The 21,181-nt window shown below is 39.2% G+C and overlaps 1 protein-coding gene across 1 annotated transcript in view; it reads right to left on the bottom strand.

Annotated features, from left to right (window-relative positions):
* LOC129250486 (uncharacterized) overlaps positions 1-11,925 on the bottom strand; it is a 39,809-nt gene extending 27,884 nt beyond the window's left edge. Inside the window, exons 1-3 of the mRNA XM_054890132.1 lie at positions 11,276-11,925; positions 6,399-6,733; positions 1,158-1,498 (exon numbers count right to left, since the gene is read on the bottom strand). Coding sequence (XP_054746107.1) covers positions 1,158-1,498; positions 6,399-6,733; positions 11,276-11,925 — 1,326 coding nt within the window. The remainder of the gene's footprint in view (positions 1-1,157; positions 1,499-6,398; positions 6,734-11,275) is intronic.
* Positions 11,926-21,181: the final 9,256 nt, after the last annotated feature.

The raw sequence follows: 21,181 nt of genomic DNA, 5'->3' as shown, positions 1-21,181 counted from the left end.
TTTTAACTGAGGAGCCAATATTCTCATGCACATTTTGAATGGCAAAGGGTTTCAAATGTTTTATGAGTTTGGTTACATTTCAGGAAAGTACTGTACGTCTTCTAGGTGAAAACGCTGCAGGTAAATGTTCTTATCTGGCAAAATCAGACAGATAAATAGGTGTTCTTGCACCCCCAGTAAGTCAAAGAAACTCTCAGATAGAGTTCTACATATAAACTTTTAGCCATGTCTGTCGCACTCTGAACTCGTTGGAAGCACAATCCTAAAGGGGTTCGTGGCTGTCCATTTAAACTGTATATTATCTTTGGTTTATCCGATCGCAGCCAGGAAATTAAATTTTACTATGCTTCATAATCACTTTTTTCTACAAGCGCTCTCTGCAAAGTCCTAGGGTTCATATGGTGTTTTTGCGCACGAAAATAAATTGGAAAAAATCTGTTAGAAAATTGAGGCATCTATGGGGAACTTGATTCACTAAGAAAGTATAACATAGAGTTGATCCCACTGCAGCTGTGCCCATCTATAGAACTATTTCGCTTCCTAGAAAGGACGCCTGCACAGTAATCAAAGTCGATGCCCGTTGTTTTCACCTTTTTCGAGCATCACAAGCTTCGGTAAGTCAACTTTGGTGGCCACCATAGCCGAAAGGGTTGGTGCATGACTGCCATTCGGGAATGCGTAGGTTCGAATATCCGTGCGCGAAACCGCAAAATCAAAAAGTTTTTTTAATAGCCGTCACCCTTGGCAGCGAATGGCAAGCCTCCGAGTGTTTTTCTCTCATCAAAAAAAGCTCCTCATAAAAAACCATTTGCCGTTCGGAGTCGGCTTAAATGTGAAGGTCCCTTCATTTGTAGAATAGCACTAAGGCGCGTCCACAAATAGGAGGAGGAGTAGAACAGAAGTGTACGCGTCAATTCTTTATTTTATTTATCTCAAAGCTCGGAGCCTTAGTCTAGACCGTAAGCAGCATTAATTCTATTTTATTCAAGTCAATTCCCATACTGCACCAAAATCCGATTTAACGGAACCAGAGCGAATGATTTATAACCCATTTATTTTCATGCTCATATAAATTCGTTTCCAAGGCAGATTTTGTCTAGATCATCGCGTTTAATGATTAAATTTTAATTCTATTAAAACTGAAACGGTATACTTACTTGTAACTGAAAAGGACACGAATGACTAATCGAGTTTATTAAACGAAAACGATAGCGCTTCCCAGGTATGACATAATAGCGCATTGGAGGCACTATGGTCGGTGCTCGCACGCCATCTTTTGTATAATAAATACCACGCCCATTGATTAGCACCGCATCTGGAAATATTCCTGCCGCACTGGGCTCACCAGGAAAATATTGCTCGGCATATGTATGCATCCAATCGGACATGAGTATATAGTGTTCGGGTAAATCGAAATCGTAGGTGTTGCTGTTGAGCATAAGCGTCGGATCGTCCCGCACGATAAGCGCGCCATACTGGCCGTTAACCTTGTGATGACCTAAATGTGATGAATAAATACTATAATTTAAGTTGTAGTTCTCTGTATTATACCCAGTGCACTGCTAGGGCATTCGGGTATTTTAAATTGTTAACTTAACTGCTGACAGCTTAATAGAATCGAGAAATATATGTTGGGATATATTTATTCATATAACAGCGACTCGTGACATGATCTTTTGGATGAACATCTCATGAATGTTGTGTAAAAATTTAATGATATTCCGTTCATAGAACTTGGGCCTAATGAAACAAAACATGACGATCGCGCATGCCATCCAAGATCTGCTATGAGAAAAAAAATACTTTTGCGTGAGTTTAAAAAACAAGAGCCGAAGTCTTCATTGCGCTACATAGAACTTGAACTAAGTTTTCACCGGGCATTTGAGTTTGAGCAAGATTTTTGCACGTTTTGCTCCAGACGGATGACCAAGAACTTCTTCGAATTTTACATTGCAAGAAAGACAAATACATAGTATCTAAATGATCGAAAAAATATCCCGACGGTGGACAAGAAAGATAAGCCACAGAAATTTAAGATGGATAAACCTGAATGGAATTTAAAAAAAGTTGTTCAGATTCTTCATGCAGCTCCTTGAAGTATATTCAATAAAAAGAGCAAAGGCAGTTCAATTAGTAAACGAAATATCATGAAAACAGAAAAAAATTAGTTTATAAAAATATGTTTTTTTTTCCTTGCTCACTCCTCTCGGGAACATAGGTCCTCGGCAAGACTTGTTTTGCGCTGGTTTCGTTAATCTATTTGATTTCTGAGAGGGTAGGTGATTAGCCAGCCGCTTTATAAAAATATGGGTTTAGTAAAAAATGTGTGATGTATAGTCAAGAAGTGACTCTCCTTGATTTGTGGCTATAGATTGTTGAATTCTAGAATTCTAATTCAGTGCAGAGCTACGAGGAACAATAAACTCTATTAAGGCCACAAGACGTTGTCTGCAAGGGGGAGCACTTCTCCTATTCTGTAGATAACTTCTCTACAAACTGAACAATTTAAGTTTCCACACTCAAGGTTATGCTGATGACCTGCTAGTATACCTAGTAGGCTGGCATGAGGAAACCATCTCTAACCGCATGCAACAAGCGCTTAGTATTGGGTATGGGAATAAGTTTCCATCCTTTCTTCTGTGCCATTGGAAGCTACAACTTTACTCCATCTTTCAGGCAGCATACGATTTTTTCTGATGAAAAATGCGAGTTTTTTTGATTAGATTCATTATTTGAACCGCTGACTGCATTGATCGGAACCCTGTACTCCGAAGTTGTAATGTCTGGGGAATACGGTGGGTGGGCCAAGACTTCCTAATTCTGTTCCTCTAAATATTTCTGTACCAATTTAACAACGTCTGGCTTGGCGTTGGCAAAATCAGTTTGTCATGTCTACCATCCCATTCCGGCCGCTTTTCTTTGAGAGGTCAATTCAAACGCATTAGCTGCAGTCGGTAATGATCGCCAGTGATGGTTTAAGGAGTTCATAATAGATGGCACCCTTCTGATCCCACCAGGTGTACAACATAACCTTTGAAACATGAATACATTTTTCGCTGTCAATGGAACTGGTTCACATGACAAGCTCCAACACTTTCGAGGCTTAGGATTATCAAAATAGATCCATTTTTCATCGCCAGTGACGATGCGATGCAGAAAACCTCTTATTTTCTGCCGTTCAAGAAGCATCTCAACGTCTCTCGATATCCCTCTCCTTCAATTGATGTGCTTTCTGTACCATCCCTATCGCGTGCAAACGTGTACCGATGGTTGATCTGTCAACATCCATCTCTGTAAACATATTATCAAGGGTTCGACATGCGTCTTTATCCAATAATTTTTGTAGTTGAGTATCTTCGAATTTTTTCGCTGCTCCTTCGCGATATTTATCACTCACGTCGAAATTGTCACTTGGGAAGCGTCGAAACTACTCTTTACAAGTTGTATTTGATGGAGCGTGATTGCCGTGAGCGTGAAATATTGATCAGCATACGACACGTTTCAACTGCACTTTTCTTTAAAAGATAATAATTATGCATGAATTCTCGCAAATGCTGGTTTTTCGGGACGAACGTATACTTTTTTGACCTCAGATAAAAAAAGTTCTTTACTGCGATCGAGACCTCACGTATACACCTTTAAATCACCAGTATATTACTAGAGCGAACACAAAAAAGTATCAGCAGCGACAGCTCTTTTACGAGAGCGGAAACTTATTCCATACCCAATATAATAAACGAATGTTGCACCGACAAAAGGCTCTCTCCAATAGAAAACTGACGTAGTGTTATTACTGCCATTAGGAAAAAGAACATCAACCTCAAGTGACTTGTTCTAAATGAATCAACTATTCAACTCTCCCTAAGAGGGAATTATCTTGACATCAATCTGGGTAAAACGCTCATTTGGAACTCTCATCGTGAGAAATTTTTGCAAAAGTCACAAGAGCATTCTTTGACTGTACAAGGCTTTTTGAAAAAGATGGATCTCAGTGCCCTAGAATGACTTACTGGAAATTCACCCCAGTTGTCAGGCTCAGAGTCACTTACACTTTCCCATCATGGTAGCATAAAGCAAAGCAACGAAAGGCGGTAAATGAACTCAACAACTCATCGTCTGTATCAGTATACCAAGACAATGAAAACAAGCCCAACTGACGTATTAGGTCTGCTTTTATGCATACCACCGCTTCCTATTTTAATTGAAAAAGAAGCTCGTTTGAGCGCTTTAAGCTAAAAAGGCATCTCCGATCTAAAAAGAGTGGATATGAAAGGACATTTAAAGATCTTAGAAGACTTTCGACGTACTTCTATTCTTTAAAGGGTTGATACATTATCACCTAAATCGATTATGTTCAGGAACTTTCAAGTTCCTATTAATGAACGGGCGGTCTGGCGAAATAATTCTATAGTCTTCAAACCTGGCTCCCTGATATGGTTTACTGATGGATCGAAATTAGATGATAGTAGAACACGGGCAGAAAGTAATGGGCCTAAATTGAAAAATCGATGCCAGTGAGTTTTTATCGAACAATCTTTTTGGCAGAAACAGGTGCCATCGAGATATGTGTGGGGGAATGCCTCCATAGGAAAACAAGAGAAACTCACATTTACATACTTTTAGATCGTCAGACGGACCTTCTATCACCTTATCACCTCAAAAACAGTATATGATTGCCTGAACTTTCTTAACACGTGGGGGAACCTCAACACAGTATTTATAAGTTGGGTTCCTGAACATGAGGCTTATGAGCGAAATGAAATGGCTGATCATCTAGCTGAAAAAGGGGATTCGTTCTATCAGCGAGTAAAGGTACATCAATTGCAATACATGAAACAAATCTAAAATTGTTCACATCAAAGGTTTTATCACGAATGCAGAAAATCAAGATGTACATATATAACTTTGATACGTCCGGTTCTTACTTATGGTGCTGAAATGTGGACACTGAAAGCTAATGATATAAACCAGCTATTGCGATTTGAAAAAAAAACCTAATTGGTGGTGAAAACATAATACGTTTTATTAAAGAATGTCGAACGAGAGACTCCAAAAAAGGGTGTTTACTTTGCGTCCATTTGGAGGAAGAGAGAGAGGCCGACCAAGAAAGAGATGGCTTGATGACGTCGAAACAGACTTAATAGCGATGAACGTTCGTAATTGGAGGAATGAGGCAAGATAGAGAATTCAGTCTCTCAGGAGGAGGATTGTTGATGAACTTATGGTCCATCACAACTGTGACGCTAAGAGAGAGAGAGAGAGACCATCATCTGTCGATTTTGTGAAATGGACACTAAAAATTCAGACACATTCTTTGTGAATGTTCTGCACGAGGGAGAAAAAGGCTACACTACCTTGTTGGTATTGCCCTGGATTCATATAAATTATGAAACAATACACACTAGAACGTGCGAAAATTTTTAAAAAGCCTTAAAATATAGGGCTTTGCATCGATTTTCGTTGCAGTATGCAGTAGCCTAATAATAATAATAATAATAATAATGCTACAGTTCTGTGAAGAACAGAAAAATTAGTGTATTTACTCTGAGATGGTGCTGCTCCCTCTAAGTTGGGGAAGCGTAAGAGAAATTGCAAACTTTATTTTAAGGCTAAATTTATTTTTCAATTTCACAAGCAAAGTGGAAGGCTAAAAACAAATTCCAATTTTACAAATTAAATAAAAATGTTTTCAGGTGTAAAATGCTAATTGGGTAAGCTTAATTGAGTGTGTGTGTAAACCAAAATCAAATTAAATTTAAAAAATAAAAAACCAGCATATATAAACATAGTTTAACCAGAACTTTATTACTCCAGAACAAAAAATGGGCCAACGAATCCAACAGCCCATAATTGATACCAAATAGGCGTTCAGTAAAATTTTTATTGGCATATCATTGATGGCTTACTAATTTTGTCCAGCAAGTTTGGTCATCGCTGAAAAATAATTGTTTCATAGAGAAGATAATCAACCTTTGTTTGATACATTCTCTGCGGTTGCACATTATCAACGAGAGTCCCTGGTTATTTGACTAAGTTATTCGAATGGACCGAATGTCCACCGCAAGATGAACGCAGCGGCGTAAGCGAAATTTTTCGAACTGAATTACGATTTTCGAAATTATTTGACTCAATTTAATGTCATATTAAATACATAGATCACAAATCAGTAGCCACCTGCCAAAATCACTTTCGTTGGAAGGGTCGTAGACTAAATCGAAAAATAAACCTCTATAAAAATCTTATTTGTAATATATACCCTCAGCACTTTGATGCAATCACTTGTCGCATGCCATTACTTGCTTCGTAACTCAATTAAAGAGTGAGTGCATACTTATACATACATACATATCTACACATACAGCTGTAATCATTTGACATTTCCGCGCCACAAAACTCACCTGAATGCGAATGGTAGAAATGCGTACCCACTTCGGTGGCCCAAAAGTAGTAACGGAACGAATTGGCAAAATGTATTGGACATTGAGTGACAAAGGGTACACCATCCGACCAAGGGGTTGCAACCATATGCTGACCATGCCAATGAATAGCTGCGGCAGTGCCAAGCGCTTGGTTGACCACATCTACTACAATCAAATCATCACGACACACCTGAATAGCAGGTCCGGGTAGCTGACGGTTAATGCTCATAACACCCTTCTCATAGCCATCTGCCAAGATGCATTGCGGTGCAAAGCAATCGGCGGTAATGCCAAGCGAGCAGCGGCCACAAGCACTGTGGATTGTGGGTAAGAGAACGGGAGATAGTTAGATGTTAAGTAGGGTAAAGGGTGACTGGCATATACAGTGCCGGACAAAATATATTGAACTATGTATTAATATAAACTTATTACTATATAACTTTAAAAAATTAGCAAATAATATCAAACAAATTAGGTATTCTAGGACTAAGTTCAATAATTTTTCTTCATAATCGCATACGATTTGAATTATTATCAAACAGTTTTTTGCAAATTTAAAAAAACCAACAGAAATGCCAAAAAAATTCCGGACAAAACATATTGAACTCGTCGGAATTTATCACGGTAAGTGACGAAAATATCTTTCTTGTACACAAATGTGCATGTAATGCGTAGTTTAAGTAAGCTTTAAGTAAGATATCTTTTGGTGAAGCTTAAATGAGTGTAAAAGTTTTGATGCATTTAAATTTTTTAATATGGAGCTGTGGAATCTCATTAAAATGGAGAACGTTAGATGATGATTACAGATGGCCAAAGATGATAGATTACGAAGGTTTGACATCCGAAGGAAAATTGTGAGAATAACTTCGGCTGCCACGTCATAGGCGATTCAGCGGGGGAATTCTGTCCGCTCATTTCACGCACTCTTCCAATCAGTCATTGGTCAAACGGCAACGAAGTAATATGGGCAATGGGTTGTTGTAGCCTTGATTTTTTCTTATATCACCAACACAATCTCAGTTTTGTCGTAGGCACACCGTTATCACATCCCCTGTTACGTCTTCAAATCAGCTGATTCCATCAAATGAGAGGTGAGGCTGAGAGTCGGTTAACACAATATCTTCTGAATTCTCTCTACCGTGGTCTAAGCTACAACACGCAGACAAGAAGACTTACGGATACTCATAGAACAAAAGCAGTACCCAGCTAAAGCGCCACCAAGCATAGTTAAGGCGCTAAACATAAAAGTAAGCAACGGAACGGAAGAAGTTATAGCGCAGCTAAAAAATTATTTACTTCATGAAAAAATAAATTTGTTAGTGAAACGCTAGACAACCGTACTCTTTTCGTATGAATCCAAATTTAGTTTGAAAATTTTAGATGGAATGAGAAAAGTTCGATAACCACGAAATAAGTGCTTAGATCCACCATATTGTCAAGGTGCTGTTAGCAAAGCGTAGGAGTTTAATGGTGTGGGGATAATTTACTGGTTATGACTCACATCAAGAACAAAAATGGTGAAACAGTGACGACTGAAGCAAGAATTGAAGTCCATTGGGCAGAACACTACAATAAACTGTTGAACGAGAACAATGATCATAAATCTTTTGAATTAGGTAGAGCAGTCTTAGGGCTAATAGAGAAAATTGAAGAAGTGCAAATAACGCTTGCTATTAACAAAATGAGAAACAACCAAAGCTGTGGACCCGACCCGATACCGTCAGAATTCTAGAAGCAATATTGTACAGAAGGAGTAAATTGGCTATTTGATCTGTTTACCAAAATCAATCAAATGTCTATATAAAAATGTGAAAACTATGAAGGGTTAAACTTACATCGCATACCCTTAATATATGGGAAAGAGTTTTAAAAGATCTCTTTGAAAACATGCCAGATATAACACCAAGCCAATGCGGATTGGTAGCTGGACAGTCAACAACAAGTAATTCGAGTACTAAGGGAGAAATATCGCAGTAGGAGGGAAAATCTGCATATGGGTTTTGCCTTCGATAGGATATGTAGGCGATTAGTATGGCTGTCCTTAAGAGCCAAAGGAATACCAGAGCAATACATTAATCTGATTCAAAACATACACCACGAAGCCACCACGCTAGTATTTACGCCGGCGGACTAACGCAAAAGATCCCATTGATGGTCGGCGTGAACCAAAGTTCAACACTCAGCCCGTTGATGTTTAACATTGTTATGGATCATATGACAGTTAAAGTTCAAGACAAACCGCTATGGAATATCCTCTTCCCGCCGACGATATAGTCTTCATTATTGAGGACCTCGCTTGTCTCGGGAGAAAACTGAACACTTGGAATTAAAATATTGACAAACCACGGAATGCGCATAAATTTGAAGAAAACCGAATACCTTTACCTACCGTTGGGCAAAGAGGAAGCAGACCAATGAGAGGCAAGCTATACTAATGAGAAGCCAAAAACAGTAACAACAAGCTTTAAGTACCCAGCATCGATCCTGAGAGAAAATGGAAACATAAACGAAGATGTTACACACAGAGTTAATGCTGCGTGTTTAACGTGGCACGGTCTGACGGGCGTCTTATGTGACAGGAAAATGTTATTAACGATTAATGGAAGGCTGTACGAAACCTGCCTGAGACCAGTAAAGCTGTAAGGCTCGGAATGTTGGGCAATGCAAATGAAAATGTTTCGCTGGGTAACAGGAATAATGTGCTTGGATAGAGTGAAAAACATCAAGGTAAGAGAAGATATGAATATTTCACAAATCTCGGAGAACAGGAGAGAAGGCAGGCTAAGATGGTACGCATACATAATGTGTAGAGACGAAGGCCACATCGTCAAATTCGTCATGAATATAACTGAGTCATCAAGAACTAGAGGAAGACCACAACCGACTCGGCTAAATACGATTCAAAGAGGCATAAGAGACCAGCACTTTGATGATGGAACGACGCATGGCAGGGGAACTTGGCACAAGAGGATAAGAAGGGCCGACCCCAAATAGGGATAAGGCAAAGAGAGAGAGAGAGAGACATTGAATGCCTGTACCAAATGAATAGCGTAATGGACTGATTTATGTTTAATAATATATTTGAAAGTGTATTGATTCCCTATGTAGAGTGGAATATGCTACTTTCACGGGTAACATGATAATGACCCCAAGCACACCTCAAAATTCATAAGATATTGGATTGGATGGGAAATTGGACCGACTGAAAATATGAATGACCTCAAATGGCCCACTTTATCCCAGTAAGTAATCTGTAGAAATAGTAAATAGAAAAATGGGCAGTGACCCCCTCTCTGGACAAAAATAAGTTAACTGAAACTGCAGAACAAGCCTAGTTAGGTATTCCTCAAGAAATCATAACAACCTAACAGGTGATATGTTTCTATGGAGATGCATACCTCATCTAAAGTAATGGTTCTGCTATAAAATATTAAAACGCTTACACACTTCATTGGGAGTAAGGCCGAACTCCTCCTCCTATTTGCGGTGTGCGTCTTAATATTTCTTCACAAATGGAGATTGAGGGATCCAAAATTTTATGTCGCCTCCAAATGGCAAATGTTTTTTTGTGAGGGACTTTTTCATGGCAGAAATACACTTGGAGATGTGCCATTGCCTGCCAAGGAGCCATCGCTGTTAGAAAAAACTTTTTCGTTTAGAGTTTCGTGCCCGAGGTTTCGTGTACTACCAACCCATTCGACTAGGGCGGCCGCTCTATTAAATATATATTAATAATAATAACTAGTCCAATATATTTTGCCAAACTGACCATTGAGAATTTTTCGTCTTATTTTTATTATATTTTTAAGTAAAAATTTCAATAATAGGTACAAGTAAAATATATTTTGCGGGACACTGTATATGATGAAGGAAAGGCAGCTAACAGCGTAATGATAGGGAAGAAGTTGTAGCTAAAGAGTGGAAAATGTGATGCCGCAAGAAGGTAGAAAATATAGGGCAAGCAAATGATTAGGGGAACAATAAGTTTGGGTGGTGAATAAAAGAAGAAACTCCGATAGGTGGTAGTGGGGGAGGTAGTTCAAAGAGAGAAGTAACGGGAAAATGTTAGGGAATAAAAAAATGCAGCAAATGCGGGGATGGTCCGCAAAGTGGGAATGTAGCAGTAACTCAGTGCAGCAACCAGGCAGCGCTGTAGTTCAACGAATGACCAAATAGTCGACAGCAGTATTTAGCAAACGTAATATTCCACAACAACAACGTGGGTCAGTTAGTCGATTGGTGCGACAAATGCCAGTGTATGACTCTTAAGCCAGGCGGTGTACGGCAAGTCCCCGTCAGCGTTTAACTCATAGCGGTAGAGAGAAAGAAAGAGAGATGCGGAGTATTGGAGCAGTTACGGAAAAGCAATAAAATATCAAAACGGGGAAAATGTGAATTGGAAGAAAGTGAAAAATGGGAAAAATTTAAAATAAATGCAAACAAAAAACAACAAAAACACGTTAATATGCTTATGCGAGAATGCCAAAGTGCTTTGACGGCTGACGACCACAGGACACAGGATACACAGAACGCAGGAAGTTGTTGGTTGCAGGTTGCACACAGCTTTCAGGAAGCCAGCACACGAACTGTCGAGATATTTTTGCAACAATCAATATTTTATTGTGCATACACTGGTTGCTGCCTGAGTCCGAACTGACTAGTATTTGTGGCATTGACGGGAAGGGATTTTTGCGTTTATATGTTTTTTGTATACAAAAATGTTTAGCTATGAGCTTGTGTATGTTGTGGTGTATGTGTATGGGTGACCGCATAAGTACAGTGGTTAGTTTTTCATGCTATATACATACATATGTATATACATATGTATGCATGTATATTGTTTTGGTCGTACATACACTCCCATGACCTGGTAATGTTCGAGCACAAATTTGAAATAGCAAATGCGACTGTCGCCAGCCACGCAGCGACGATTGCACAGCTCGCCGGCATGTTGACTAACATTTAACGGTGTGGTAAAAGAACTTTTATTTTTGTTACTCTCCCAGCTGTTGGTATTAGGATTACTGTCAAGCGTTGTGGCAGCAACAGCTGCATTTACAGCTGCTGCCCGACGCTTCCTACCAAACGGATTAAATTTGCCAGTTAAAGTGAAGTAATTTGCAGCGTTGGTGCGACTCAATGGCGGCAGCATGGATATTAAGGATGAAGCTGAGACTGAAGCTGCCTCAGCTGTTGTGGGTGTGCGTGTCAATGTGGATGTGGACGCGAGCAAAGGCTTTGCAACTGTTGCTGCTGCTACTGGTGTTGGCCGTAGTTGCGCGGTATTTGGATTTATTTTTCGATTTGCTGTATATGGGATTTGTGGATTTGGCGCTGCCATTGTTGTTGTTGGTATTATTGTTGATATTGTTATTGCCGCGCTGGCATTTGTCGTTATAGCCGTTGTCGGTGTGTTGAGTGCAGCAAGCCCAATCCACAGTAAAGCTATGGCAATGACGTCGCCCCCACCACCACCGTTGCCGCTCCAGCAACCGTTTCTATACATTGTTTCACCCAAACGGCACCGATTTATTGTTCCAAACGAAACGAATCGTTAAATCCGCGCACTTACTCATTCACTTTGCGCCGCGCACAATGCAGAAATAGCACTAAAAGTTAAGGGGAAGCAGGCAGCGTTCTAAGCTGAAGTTGGCTATTGGTGGCATGCCCCAGCCGATATGCTTATACACGTTACGGACAATAAAATAGAATTATTGTGTTTACAATAAAATTCTTATCTAATTTAAGCTCATTGCGGAATACTACGGCATAATAATAATTATGAGGGTGGCTTCTTTCAAGAAGTGAAGTGTAATAACCGTAAAGTCCTCGATAGCAATTGGCGATTTCAAGCAAATGGACAGTATAGCTAGTCTTAAAAAAAATCGAGTAACATATGTGCAATTTGCAAAAAAAAAAATGTTTTTTTTTGGACAAGAAAAAAATAAATTTTCTTGTTTTATTCAAAAAAAAAATTGTTTCTCTACCAATTGCATGTCTGTATTCAGGATATGACCCAAATCATATAATAAACACGACTCTTTAGCGGGTAAACCGAGGATTGATTGAGTACTACTGGCATTTTTGGATGAGTTCCTTTTCGGGCTTATTCATCGATCTGTTAGCTTATAAGGTTTTTCATCGTATATCTGTGTAGTACAGCTAAGCACTTTTGGATCAAATTATTGAACCTTCTGGCTCGGTGGGTCGTGTAGTCGCTGTTATGAGAAGAGCTTGGTGGTCCGATGCGTCATACGCTGTCGTCAGGCTCGTAGTATGCACGAAGTGTACACTTAAGTTTATTATTTTATAAGCTCTTCGAGCCACGACGTATAAACGATTTTTTAAAGAATTGGCAATCGCTTGGGTGATAAATGGCTGCCAGAAGTAAGGCATAAAAAGGAACTGACGAGAACAGTTGGTTTTAGCGTGAATAGAAAAATGTTGCGATTTATTTATTTATAATTACGTATTTATTTTATATTAATTCAATTGAAATGTAATAATTTAAATTAAAGTATTTCTAGTACTTTTCAAAGCATTTTATCTGCTTTTCGGCTTCTAATTTTAATTCGACTGTAAATTTATATACTACTCGTATATATTAGGCCGGGTCGATTTGTGGGGAGGCAAAAAAATCGCCCATTGCTCTGTGAAAATCGTATTCTAAGGATCAAAATAAGAAACTTTGCCGAAGGAACCATACCTCTAAAACGAATTCTGATGTCCCCCACTTTGGGTCGAACTTTTTAGTTTCTTTTCTCATGTAAAGGCCAAAAATGGTGATATTTTGAAATGATTGTATGGGGAACCCCCCAGGGGAGTTCCAGGGGGTGTGCCACTGGCATGGGTGGATCGGCGGTCAAAAGTTAGTGGGGTCGGTCATACATTTGGACTCGATTGGAGCACTCTAAATGGGTCAAAGTGGGATTTTTCGTTCTACCCAAATTGGTGGCTATCAGAATTCGTTTTAGAGGTATGGTTCCTTCGGCAAAGTTTCTTATGTTGATCCCTATAATACGATTTTCACAGAGCAATGAGCGATTTTTAAATCGACCCGCTTTACTATATAGGTATGTACTATCGGACCCGACAGACTTCGTTCTGCCAAATAGATTTTGAATGTGGCAGTTTATGTAATATTTCGACCTTAAGACGTTTTTACTCTGCTGATCCTCATACACCGCCCTATCATCATGGTAACGGTTCTGTTCAGGAGAATTAAAGAAAAGTGTCAACTCGGGTGGCCTAAGTATCTTCACTTCAACGAACTTTGGCCACCCTTTTGGGACCCACTATATAGGGACCCCTATATTATAGATGTAAATATTTAATGGTTGATAAGCGAAGGTAAGGGAATTGAATTTGAGTTCGAGATATTTTACAAACATACTTTTGTTAACTTGAATATTTTTAAGTTATAAGCAATTAAAAGTTATCTGCTTCAACTAATTCTGTTCTTTGTCTCATATTTTTTTGTTTTTTTGTCACCCACTTTTAACGTTATATATATGTTTTTCATATTTATTACTCTATTATCATTTTCTTACTTTTGTGTTTCAGTTTTGAATAATTTCATTTAAATATCAAATTTTGCATTTTTTGCTTATTTTTTGCTTATCTATGGCTTTTATACTGATTGTGCCAATTTTTATTATATTCAGGTGTATACGGGCAACCGCGTACTAAATATTAGCCTCAATGGTGATGTGGAAACTGAAAATTCCCAATTTTTGTTTGAGAAATACCCATTCAATGTTTCTTCTTATGTGGTATTACTGACGAATGTTAAAAAAAATGCACATTTTTACTTCGCTCTCATGAGAAAAAGAGTTTCGCATCTAGTCGGCTAGGGTTCGAACAACGACTGATTGGAAGAGCGTAAGAATACTTGTGCAATGAGCGAGCAGAATTCTCCTGGCGAGTATTCGGTGACATAGCAGCCGTTACTCTCACAGTTTGAAATTTGAATGTTAGAATGACCAAACCTGGTGATCTTACATCTTTGCGTTGACCGATGCAGGGATTGAATTAAGTAGAAGTTGCTTAAGTAAGTTTCAAGGGCCGGTGTTGATTTTGAATAAAATACAATTTTTTTAGGAAATTCATTTCTCTTTATTGTGATAATATTGGTATGGCTCAATTATGTATAGAACAAAATATTGGCCAAATGGCCACCGCGGCCTCGGCGGCACACCTCCATCCGATGGTCCACATTTTCGATGACGCTGAGGCATAATTGGGGTTCTGTGCCGTTAATGTGCGGAATTATCTCATCCTTAAGCTCTTGAATTGTTGCTGGCTTATCGACTTACACCTTTTCTTTCAAATAACCCCAAAGAACGAAGCCCAATGGTGTCGTTGACGTTTAGGTGTGGTTCGCATTCAACATCGGCCCTTGAAATTTAACCACCCTTTATAAGAATACTAATAATCAAGTTTCATTTAACTAATTACTTAACTTAACTTAACTAATAACTGAATTCGTTTTAAGAAGCATTTTACAATATAATCGTTAGTCGCTCTCTATAAGGCCTGCTGCCATTCAGCCGAAGTAAGTTAAATGCTGCATCGTTGATATGATTTTTTAGCCGCTGTTTGTGAGCTATGATAAATTGCTTCGTTACTTCAGTCACAGTAGGTGTACAAAAATCACGATGAAGATCGCTATTTCTTATATACTTATTATAGCAGGTTTACAATGCTTTCCAGGATTTTGTTCTACGGACGTTTAATAGAGGTGATGTACTTTTGGCTAGCGCATCCCCAAAATTGTATACCGTAAGTCAAAAGCGTGTTAGTGTTTGTTTGTAAATAAGTAATATTTGCCGAGTGGTGAGCTTGAGCACCTACCAGTGAGCTAATATAGCATATTTAATTCAAGTCGGGCTCTTCTCCTTTTTTCTTGATATGAGCCTTCCAGCGCAGTTTGGCATCAAGTGCCCAGATATTTGGCGTCTTCGACGTTTGGGATTATCGACGCATCGATGAAGATTGGCTTGTAAATAGCGTTTTTTAGGGAAAACACTACATGTGCTGACTTGTTATTGTTTAGCTTTATTCTCCATTTCTTAGCTCATGTAGCAATAAGGTTAACAGCCGCCTGTAGCTTATTTGTTGTGTTTTCGATAGTGGCAGTGTCATCCGCAAATGTTAAAGTTACTTGTTGATTTACAGATGTAGCTCGTGGGTATACAGGAGATGGACATAGCAGATAGATAGCAAAAATACTTCCTTGTGGAACGCCTTTGCTTGTATTTTGTAGAGACGAATATGCATTTTCGTGTTTTACGCAAAAGTTCCTATCATTAAGTTCTGTGAAAATATCACCTCGCAGTATTGTAGTGGCAGCATTGACTTCAGTTTTGGAGGAACCCTTCGGGCCATACTTGGTCGAAAGCTTGCGATACATCAAGAAAAACGACTAAACACATTTTTTTCTTATTCATAGCGCTTTCTATGGTGCTTACGACTCTGTGTATTTGATCGAGCGTTGACTGATGTTTTCTGAAACCGAATTGTGAATCAGTCGCTTATTTTCGAGGAGTGACTGTATACTCGGCTATGTAAAATGACGCTCCTCAAAACCAGCAGTGTCGTCGGAATTGGGAAGGATCTCTCCGAGCCGTTGGAGACAAAACGAGGTTTCAGACAAGGTGACTCGATGTCGTGTGACTTCCTTACCATGATGCTAGAAAAGATTGTTCGAGCCGCACAACTTAATCGCTTCGACACAATTTTCTATCTATAAGAGTGTATAATTGTTGGCGTATGCCGATGATATTGACATCATCGGCCTTAACAACCAGGCTGTTAGTTCTGCCTTTTCCAAAGTGTGAATAAAGAAGCAAAGCGAATGGGTCTGATGGTGAACGAGGACAAAACGGAGTACCTTGTGTCATTAAACAAACAGTCAGCGCACTCGCGTATCGGCACCCACCTCACTGTTGACAGTTATGATTTCGAGCTTGTGAATGACTTCGTTTATTTAGGAACCAGCATTAACACCGATAACAATGTCAGCCTCGAAATCCAACGTAGAATTTCTCTTGACAACAAGTGCTACTTTGGACTAAGTAGGCAATTGAGTAGTAAAGTTCTCTCTCGACGAATAAAATTAACACTTTATAAGGTTCTTATCATGCCCGTCCTATCGTATGGAGCAGAAGCTTGGCGATGACAACGTCCAATGATGCGTTCCTTGAAGTGTTTTTGAGAAAGATTTTGTGGAAGATTCTTGGACTTTTGCATGTTAGCAATAGCGAGGCTATGAAACAATGAGCTCTATGGCCTTTACGACGACATAGACATAGTGCAGCGAATAAAGATCCAGCGGCATTGTCGGCTGGGTCGTGCCGTCCGAATGTATACAAACGCTCCGGCTCTGAAAGTATTCGATGGGATACCAGCTGGTGGTAGCAGAGGAAGAGGAAGACCTCCGCTGCGTTGGAATGATCAGATGGAGAAGGACTTGGCTTCACTTGGTGTGTTCTACTTGTGTCGGTTAGCACGAGAAAGAAGGGACCGGCCAAAATCGCGTAAACGGTTATCGCGCCAATTAAGACGAAGAAGAAGAAGAAGGAGGTATGAAATCTGCTCCCCGAGAATTTTGTTTAAGAATTTTTTCTCGATGAAAAATGGGTCCGCGAGAATAATACGGCCAGGGAATATTTGTGACTGGGCTGTTTATTTTCTAAAGGGTGAACTTAAAATTCACTAAGGAAGTTGTGAAAGAGTGCTTCAGCTTTTTATAGGACATTTTCTTTAATTAGTAGTACAAAAACTATTTATAAATGTTTCTATTTCATCGCCCGCCACTCATTGCCATAAATAAATAAAATATTGCGCTGGTCATTGTGCGCACGCTGTCGCGCTTTGATGGCTACAACATATCAGAGGGTTGATAAGAAGATGCTTGCGCTGCATACAGAGAACAGGAAAACATTCACTTATCCGAGCATGCATACACACATACATATACGTATGTATATGTATAAAGGCATGTGATGTATCGGCATTTGCGAAAGTGAAAAGTGTGGCAAATTGATAAAGTTCGCATATAAATATTTACATATAAGCTGCTTAATATTATATTATACAAATGCAAGCATAGTCGTAAATGTATGTAAGTATATGCATTTAACTTCCCGCCATAAATAAAAATAGAACGTTTGTTTGTAAATTTCGATTTAGTACCAGCTTTTGAGTTTTTATGATTTCTTATGAATGGTTCTGCCATACGCAAGGTAGCGATCACTGCAATTTCGTAGGGGTTTTCAAATGCGAATTTTCGGGTCAGGAATTCAGATATGATCAGTAAAATTATAATTAGTGATATTATAGTAAAATAGAAGAAGATGTGGGTAGTGCACTCTTTATTTATCTCATCTTGTACAGACAGCAAAGAAATACCATTAGAAGAGCAATAACCAGGAAAATTTTGGTCACCAGCTAAGGCTAAGTTTTAGCAGCTGACTCCAGCAGAGCAACAACAAAATTGATATGAATTTTATTGGCATAACTAAATATCACCGGCATACGCCAACAACTGTACGCTCTTATAAAAAATTGTGCCGGAACGCTTAAGCTATATGGCTCGCACAATCTTTTCCAGCATCAGGTTAAAGAAATCACACAACAACGAGTCACCCTGTTTGAAACCTCGTTTGGTATCGAACGGCTTGGAGAGGTCCTTCACAATTCTGATGGCGCTGCTGGTATTGAGCAACGGCGTTTTGCATAGCCGTATTAGTTTGGCGAGGATACCAAATTCAGACATTGCAGCATGGGGCAACTCCTTTTCGTATTGTCGAAAGCAGCTCAATCGACGAAAAAGTGGGACTTTCATGAATCTTTTCTAAGACTTGGCGTATTGTGAATATCTGGTCGATGGTGGGCTTTCCAGCTCTAAAGAGTCGAGTGTCGAGCGTCGAATGACGAATCTTCTGGCTGTCTGTTGTCACTGCAGGTTTTCGATGTATTCTCCATCCATCATAACATTATCGATCTGGAATATGGTGCTGCAGTCTACCATGTTTCGGGCTTCGGCAAAGTCGATTAGCGTCTGTCCATTACCGGATGTTTCATTGGGCACGCTGAATTTTCCGTCGTTCCAGGCGCTCGTAGAAGGAATCCTTGGTCGAATCGTCGGTCTCTTCCGTTGGGGCGTAAACGCAAATGAGAGATATGTTAAAAAATCTTCCTTTGATGTGGATTATTGCGAGAAGCTCGTCTAACGGTACCTGAATCGGTTACTACAAGGTCCAATGCTCTTCTTGTCTTGCTCCATCTATTGCATCTCTTGGATGTCAGTGATGCCAGCTTTTGCTTTCCCGAACACGTCAACCAGCCCATTAAGGGACCGGTCATTGCAGGTGCATGTTCTCAAATCATAGCCCTTAGTTCGTTTGCAGGGGTCGTCATCAGAATAAGCAGTTCTCATCCGAGGCTTTGTTTGGTTTTTCATGGTGAAAGGGTTTTTATGTGGCGGGATCCAAACCCAGCGCACAACCATCCTGAGTTGATTCACCTTCTCACATTAGCTCGTGCTCAAACGGATATTCGAGACCTAACCAGAGGATACTTGGGCGAAGCCCGGAAGTTGAGAACAGCATGGACCGTATGCAGAACAATCGTTTTGGCCTCTTCTAAATGAATGGCAATCAGGTACTTTCACCATGGACTTCCACACACGGAACCATCTTCCGTTTAAAACACTCCACACTTGGTGAATTTCATCAGCAACTTGAAGTGGTTAACGCAATTTAATTAGCCACTGCTTGGTAGTCATGCTCCAACTCAAAGCCCCTTCTTCCCTCACTAAAATACATACTTACTCTACTATATGAGAATGAGAAAGTTATGACAACTTTGCTTAAATCGACTTAATAACTGAATGCGAACGAACATCAACTTCGACATTATTTTCCAGTTACATGAAAATTTCCAAAAAGTCAATGTTTGCTGCGAGTTTTGTGATCATGGTGACAAGAATTCAGAAGGTGTTGTCGACATCAGACAGTTGACCGGCTCTCGAACTCAGCTCTCATTTTAAGGAATTAGCTGAATGGCTGACGTAACAGGGGAGGGATTGCTACCGCGGTTTGTTTACGAAAAAAATGGGATTGTGTTCGTGATACAAGAAAAACTTAATACACTCAATGCTCACATTACTTCGTAGCATTTTGAACAACAACTGATTGGACGAGTGTATAAATTCGTGGGAAATGAGTGGGCAGAATTCTGCCGCCAAATCCCATGTAACATGACAGCTGCTGTATCTCTCAAAATTTTGCTTCGGATGGTCAAACCTCACTATCTCTTTTCCTTGTTTGTGGTGGTGGCGACTTAATTAAATCATGTTTTTACTTTAAATTCTGCATGAAATATTCTTTTGGTCAACAGCGAGAACCACAGGTCCGTTAATATCCCCTTTTTATAGGGTGCTTTGAAAGACAGATGTTATACACTCCTGTAAGTATTATAAACATACAAAAATTTGACAAGTTTTGACTATTTATTTTTGAATAAAAATTATATTTCTTTTGAATCTTAATTTTTAAATTTTCATTCTTCAATAGCTTTAAAAAAATTAGGTATGTAGTAGGCCGGGTCGATTTGTGGGGAGGCAAAAAAATCGCCCATTGCTCTGTGAAAATCGTATTCTAGGGATCAAAATAAGAAACTTTGCCGAAGGAACCATACCTCTAAAACGAATTCTGATGTCCCCCAATTTGGGTCGAACTTTTTAGTTTCTTTTCTCATATAAATGCCAAAAATGGTGATATTTTGAAATGATTGTGTGGGGAACCCCCCAGGGGAGTTCCAGGGGGTGTGTCACTGGCATGGGTGGATCGGCCGTCCAAAGTAAGTGGGGGTCGGTCATACATTTGGACTCGATTGGAGCACTCTAAATGGGTCAAAGTGGGATTTTTCGTTCTACCCAAATTGGGGGACATCAGAATTCGTTTTAGAGGTATAGTTCCTTCGGCAAAGTTTCTTATTTTGATCCCTAGAATACGATTTTCACAGAGCAATGAGCGATTTTTAAATCGACCAGCTCTAGTATGTAGTCTTACAACCTATCTAATTCTAATAAAGGGTCTTTCAAAAGTGACGCCTCGATGTCAGTAGTGAATAATTCCTACACGGTACCGTTTTTATGTCATCTTCGCGGTTTTTCAAGTAGACAGGTACGCAGTTTTACAGTAGAACAACACATTACAATTTTTGAAACTTATTATGAAAATGGGCGATCTTTAAGCACAACCTATCACAAAATTCGTAATTTTTTTGGTGGAACTAATCATCTAAAAGAGTGGACAATTTCATGAAAATATTTGTAGAAACTGGTTCCATCGAGGATTGAAAAAGGACTGACTAAAAACTGAACGTTTTGTTGCGAATATTGCTGCAGTAGCGCGAAGTTTTGCTCAACAACCTTCAACATCGATACCTCGACGTGCCTTAGCCATTCATGAATCGACTGTTTGGCGAATTTTATCTGTTGACGTGCTCATGGTGGACATTTAAATGAGATTATTTTTTTACATATAATTGAATTGTATTTTGTATAAAAATAGTGGAAACTGAAAGAATCTATTGTAAATTTGTACATAGGTATTTTATATTTAGGGCCGTCTTTTGAAAACCTCTTTATAATCAAATAATTTAACGCTAATTTAACGTAACTCGTTTTACATTTTAATAATTTAACGTAACTCAAAAGTCCCGTTAATTTTTTATAATTTTTTCGCCTGAAG

Source organism: Anastrepha obliqua, chromosome 1 (genome assembly GCF_027943255.1).
Source record: "Anastrepha obliqua isolate idAnaObli1 chromosome 1, idAnaObli1_1.0, whole genome shotgun sequence".
NCBI classification, from domain to species: domain Eukaryota; kingdom Metazoa; phylum Arthropoda; class Insecta; order Diptera; family Tephritidae; genus Anastrepha; species Anastrepha obliqua.
Note: the sequence above shows the minus strand (reverse complement) of the source record. Positions and strands in the feature narration are given on the sequence as shown.